This window comes from Galeopterus variegatus, unplaced genomic scaffold (genome assembly GCF_000696425.1).
Source record: "Galeopterus variegatus unplaced genomic scaffold, G_variegatus-3.0.2 Scaffold218, whole genome shotgun sequence".
NCBI classification, from domain to species: Eukaryota; Metazoa; Chordata; class Mammalia; order Dermoptera; family Cynocephalidae; genus Galeopterus; species Galeopterus variegatus.
The window spans coordinates 190,134-195,779 of NW_007726329.1; the positions used below are offsets into that span (position 1 = coordinate 190,134).

General features: G+C 55.1%; 1 protein-coding gene across 1 annotated transcript in view; it reads left to right on the forward strand.

Moving 5' to 3' along the window:
• The window catches only part of ZSWIM4 (zinc finger, SWIM-type containing 4), a 16,342-nt gene extending 11,157 nt beyond the window's left edge, over window positions 1-5,185 (forward strand). Inside the window, exons 9-12 of the mRNA XM_008566011.1 lie at window positions 854-1,008; window positions 2,392-2,555; window positions 3,709-3,790; window positions 4,326-5,185. Coding sequence (XP_008564233.1) covers window positions 854-1,008; window positions 2,392-2,555; window positions 3,709-3,790; window positions 4,326-5,185 — 1,261 coding nt within the window. The remainder of the gene's footprint in view (window positions 1-853; window positions 1,009-2,391; window positions 2,556-3,708; window positions 3,791-4,325) is intronic.
• The last annotated feature ends 461 nt before the right edge of the window (window positions 5,186-5,646 follow it).

Genomic DNA, 5,646 nt, shown 5'->3' on the forward strand with positions numbered 1-5,646 from the left:
TTTTTAATTAAAAAGATGACCAGTAAGGGGATCTTAACCCTTGACTTGGTGTTGTCAGCACCACGCTCACCCAAGTGAGCGAACCGGCTGTCCCTATATAGGGATCCAAACTTGTGTTATCAGCACCACACTCTCTCAAGTGAGCTATGGGCCAGCCCACTGAAAAATATTTGAGCAAAGACCCGAAGGAGGTGAGGGAGGAACCGTCAGGGTACCTGGGGAAGAGTATCCCAGGCAGAGGGAACAGCCAGTGCAAAGGCTCAGATGTCGGACTGTGCCTGGTGTGTTTAGGGGACGTTCAAGGGAACAGTGGCTGGAGCAGAGCCAGCGAGGGGAAGGGGGGTCACAGAGGGACAAATGGGGGGCCACATCAGGATATAAGTAGTCCCCTCACCTCTTTATCAGCCATGTGGCTTTCAGTGCATGCAGAGAGCATCTTTTTTTTTTTTTTTTTTTTAAAAGATGACTGATAAGGGGATCTTAACCCTTAACTTGGTGTTGTCAGCACCACGCTCTCCAAGTGAGCTAACCGGCCATCCCTATATAGGGATCCGAACCCATGTCCTTGGCGTAATCAGCACCACACTCTCCCAAGTGAGCCACAGGCCGGCCCTGAGAGTATCATTTATTTAACCAACTCCCAAGTAATGAGCATCTAGGTCATTTCCTGTCCCCTTTTGTAAACAACACTGAAGCTAACATCTTGCACACACATCTTCTGTTTTTATGGGTTCCCAGGGCTCTGCTGGCCCAAGAGGGGAGGCTGGAGCTGGGGCAGAAAGACTTTCTTTTCTAGAAAGAATGGAGACAGCAGCCCTGCCTCACCACAAGCTTACTTCTCCCCTCACCCCAGGTTGCCCATCCTGGAGACAGCCTTTCCAGCCGGAGAACCTCACCCCAACCCACTGGACTCCATCATGAGCAACCACTTCCCCCGCTGGTTCATCCTCGGCCACCTGGAGACCCGCCAGTGTGAACTGGCCTCCACCATGCTGACGGCCGCCAAGGGTAAGGGTGGTGGCTGTCCCCGTTCCCCATCTCCCTCTCCTTCCTTTCCCTCTTGCCTTTCCTACCTCCTTTTAGACTATTCCCAAGTTCTACCAGTAGTCCTTGAGCACCTTCAGTATGCACCTGGCACTGTCTCAGGTGCTGGGGATTTAGCAGGTGCCAAAACTGTCCCAAATGCCCTGCCCTGTGGTGTTACGGTCTAGTGGGAGAAGACAGACAATAGACAAGGTGGAGAAGAGAGTGATGCAGTAAATGAGAAGGAAATAAGTGCTACAGAAGGGAATAAAGCAGGTGAACGTTTAACCAAAGACCTAAAGGTGAGGGCGGAACCATGCAGATATCTGGCATCTTCATCAGCTCAGGCTGCCATAATAACATACCATAGGCTGGGCGACTTAAGCAACAGAAACTTATTTTCTCACAGCTCTGGTGGCTGGAAGTCTGAGATCAGGTGGCAGCATGGTCAATTCTGATGAGGACTTTCTTCCTGGCTTGCAGACGGCCACCTTTCTGCTGTCCTCATATCATGGGGGTGGAGAGAGAGAGAGAGAGAGAGAGGGAGAGAGAAAGCTCTTGGGTGTATCTTATAGGGGCACTAATATCCTCATGAGGGTCCCATCCTCATGACTTCATCTAACCCTAATTATCTCCCAAAGGCCCCATCTCCAAATACCATTATCACATTGGGGGTTAAAGCTTCAATGTATGAATATGGGGGAGGGGAAGAAGGATGGACACTATTCAGTTCATGGCATCTGGGAAGAGCATTCCAGGCAGAGGGAACAGCCAGTGCAAAGGCCCTGAGGCTGGACCATGCCTGTTATATTTGAGGAACAAAGAGGAGGCCAGTGTGACTGGATCCAAGAGAGGATGAATGATAGGGTCTGGACCAATGATAGTAATAGTCATAATGGTTAACATTTGTGTAGCCCCTTGCTATGTTAATGCCTGTCCCAGCTCTGAGAGGCAGGTACCATTGCCTTAGTATTATCCATTTTACAGATGGGGCAGCCAAGGCACAGAGAGGTCAAGTGACTGGCTCAGGGTCACACAGCTAGTGCATGGCAGGGCAGGGGTTTGAACCCTGGCATTCTGGATCCAGAATCAATGCCCTTGATGACTAGGTATCCAGTGGGTCCCTAGATGGCTACCTCCTGCTGGAACAGAGGAGGGGGAAAGTGGAGGAAAAGGAGAGAACTGGCAGGTCGGGGGGAGGGCACTGAGGGTCTCAGTCTTCATAGAACCATTGCCTGGTGCATCTTTCTCCACATTCAGACATGCACAAGCCTCTGGGTTGAGGAACCTATATGAACAAGTTGTGCAGCTACAGGGACTGGTGCTGGGGTGTATCCAATGGTTTCCTCTGTCCCTTCCTCCACCCAGGAGACCCCAAATGGCTGCATGCTGTACTGGGTTCCATCCAGCAGAACATCCACTCGCCAGCCTTGCTCTTCAAGCTGGCTCAGGATGCCTGCAAGACAGCCACCCCAGCCAACGCACCGCCAGACACCACACTGCTGGGCATCGCACTGGAGCTGGGCCTGCAGGTGAGGACCGCCAGGTGGATGAAGGAGGGCGATGCTGCCTCAGCGCGTGGCCTGAGTGAGCCCCACCTCGCACTGGGGGATGGGGCCTGAGGGTTAACTTCGCCTTTGGCATGTGCCTGGGCCACAAAAAGGAGCAGAGCCTTTGGCTGGGGCCTGGGGCTGATGTATTATTGGTTAAGGACCATGGGTGGGCATGGTTGAAGCAGAGGGTGGGAGCAGAGCCTACCAATAAAGAGCTTACTTGGGGGCGGGGCCTGGGTATGGACCTAGGGAGCGGGGGCCTCAGAGGGTGGCAAAAATTCAATAAGAAAATAAGGAACAGCTCTGGGCCAGCTTGCAGGATGGCGTGAGGCCTTCCTAGGTAAAACAGGTAAGCTAGGGGCCCGCAGAGGCAGAATTGGCCCTGGACAGTCTCCTATGCGGGGGTGAAGCCACTGTGGCCGGGGAAGACAAGGACGGAGCTTTAGAGAAGGGACCCATTTCTTAAGAACTTGCAGAAGGCAGGGTCCATAAGGCAGGAGCTGGGGGCGGGGCCTCAGGGGAGAGGCCTGCAGTGTAGGGTGCTTATTGGGGGTGCGATCTGAAGGTGGGGCTGGAGGGCAGTTGCTTTGTTTAGGGCTCCAGTGGGGAATCTGCTGATGTGAAGCATGGAATTTGGGGGAGAGAGGGGACAAGTTGGTTTGTTCCAGTGTTAAGATCCATGGGAAAGGATCCCTTGGGCCTGACCTCAGAATATTACCAACAATAGCAGCAATAGTAATGGCTGATGTTGGGGCTGGCTGGTTTGAGTTGGTTAAAGCATGGTGCTGATAACACCAAAGTCCAGGGATGGATCCCTGTACCGAACAACCACCAAAATAAATAAATAAATAAAGTAATGGCTGATGTTAACTGAGTACTTTCAAGCAACCCTGTGCCTTTACCTGTGTAATTTTATTTAATTCTCACCATATGCCTGTGAGGTAGATACTATATTTATCACCAATTTATAGATGGGGAAACTGAAGCCCAAAAAGATGAGGTCACTTGCTGATGTTCATTGGATCAGCCTTTAACCTCCCAGCCTTTCTGGACCCCACAGGCTCTCAACCCTTTTCTGTAGGCCAGCACAAGACACTAGGTGACCCTCTTTCCTCCCCCTCCCACCCTGCAGGTGATGCGGATGACCCTGAACACCATGACCTGGCGGCGGAGGGAGATGGTGCGCTGGCTGGTCAGCTGTGCCACGGAGATCGGTGAGAGCCCCCACAGGGACCCATTGCCACCTCCCTGTTCTGGTTCTGCAGGTGCCACTGATGAGAGAGAAGACTTTCCCCTGATTCCAGCCTGTGCTCAGAGCTAGGCTGGGAGGGAATATCGGGCCAAGGGATGCAGCTAGACAAAGGCCTGGAGGCTGGTCAGGTTTAAGTGGCTGGGGGAGGGCTGGCCAGTTGGCTCAGTTGGTTGGAGCACGGTGTTATAACACCAAAGTCAAGGGTTTGGATCCCTCTACCAGCCAGCTGCCAAAATAAATAAGTAAATATATAAAGTGGCTGGGGAAGAGCAGGAGGACTCCGAAGCTTTAGCCCTCCCACCCCGCCACACAGAGTTCTTATCCAGTCCAGCTGTCCCAATCCTTTGTAAAGATAAAACGAAGTCTCCATCCAGCATGGTGTAGAGGTCGAGGGGGTTTCTCTTCAGCCCTGGCTGGTGGAGGAGGATGGCAGGGGAGGGGTAAGCCCACCTACATGTCTCTGCCCCTCCTCTGATCAGTTTCTCACCTCCCACCAGGCCCACAAGCCCTGATGAATATCATGCAAAACTGGTACTCCTTATTCACACCGGTGGAGGCGGCCACCATCGTGGCAGTGACAGGTACCACGCATGCCACACTGCTACGGCTGCAGTTGGACACGCCCCAGCGGGAGGAGCTCTGGGCCTGCGCCCGCACCCTGGCCTTGCAGTGCGCCATGAAGGACCCTCAGAACTGCGCCTTGCCCGCCCTGACCCTTTGCGAGAAGAACCACGCGGCCTTCGAGGCGGCCTACCAGATCGTGCTGGACGCGGCAGCCGGCGGCCTGGGCCATGCTCACCTCTTCACGGTGGCACGTTATATGGAGCACCGTGGCCTGCCACTGCGGGCCTACAAGCTGGCAACACTGGCTCTGGCGCAGCTGAGCATCGCCTTCAACCAGGACAGCCACCCCGCCGTCAATGACGTGCTGTGGGCCTGCTCACTCAGCCATTCGCTGGGCCGGCATGAGCTCTCTGCCCTGGTCCCCCTCATCATCCGCAGCATACATTGTGCCCCCATGCTCTCTGACATCCTGCGCCGCTGGACCCTCTCGGCACCTGGCCTGGGCCCGTTGGGGGCCCGCCGGGCTGCCAAGCCACTGGGCGCCGACCGGGCACCGCTCTGCCAGCTCCTGGATGCGGCAGTGGCGGCCTACATCGCCACCAGCCACTCCCGCCTCACGCACATCAGCCCACGGCACTACGGCGATTTCATTGAGTTCCTGGGCAAGGCCCGTGAGACCTTCCTGCTGGCGCCCGATGGGCACCTTCAGTTTGCCCGGTTCTTGGAGAATCTGAAACAAACCTACAAGGGCAAGAAGAAACTTATGCTTCTGGTGCGGGAGCGCTTTGGCTGAGGGGCAGCAGGCAAGGGAGGGAGATTCCCCTTTGCCCCCACCTCCCTGACACCTGCTCTCCACTGGGGGACCTCCTGTGGCATTTCAGTATTAAGTCAGGAGATGGGAGGGGGGAGGGGGAAAGGGAGGGGGAGGAGGTGGCATCCTGCCAGGTGCGTGCCTAGGAGTGTGCGTGCGAGTGTGCAAGACTCCAGGAGCAGAAGCCATACCACCACCCAGAAGCCTGGAAGGGTGTGTGTCCTTGGGCAGCTGGTGTGACCCCGCCTTGGGCACCCCAAGAGCAATAGGCAAGCTCCCCCTCCCCAAACTTGCAAGCCTGGGTTGGGCTCTGGGAGGGGGGCTGGGAAGCAGGACTTTACAAAAACCTGTCCTCCACGTCAATGTAGCAGACCCTCCCTGAACCCCACTCTGGGTGGCCAGGGGACTTGTATTAGGGCATCTGAATCCCTTGTGCCCTCCCC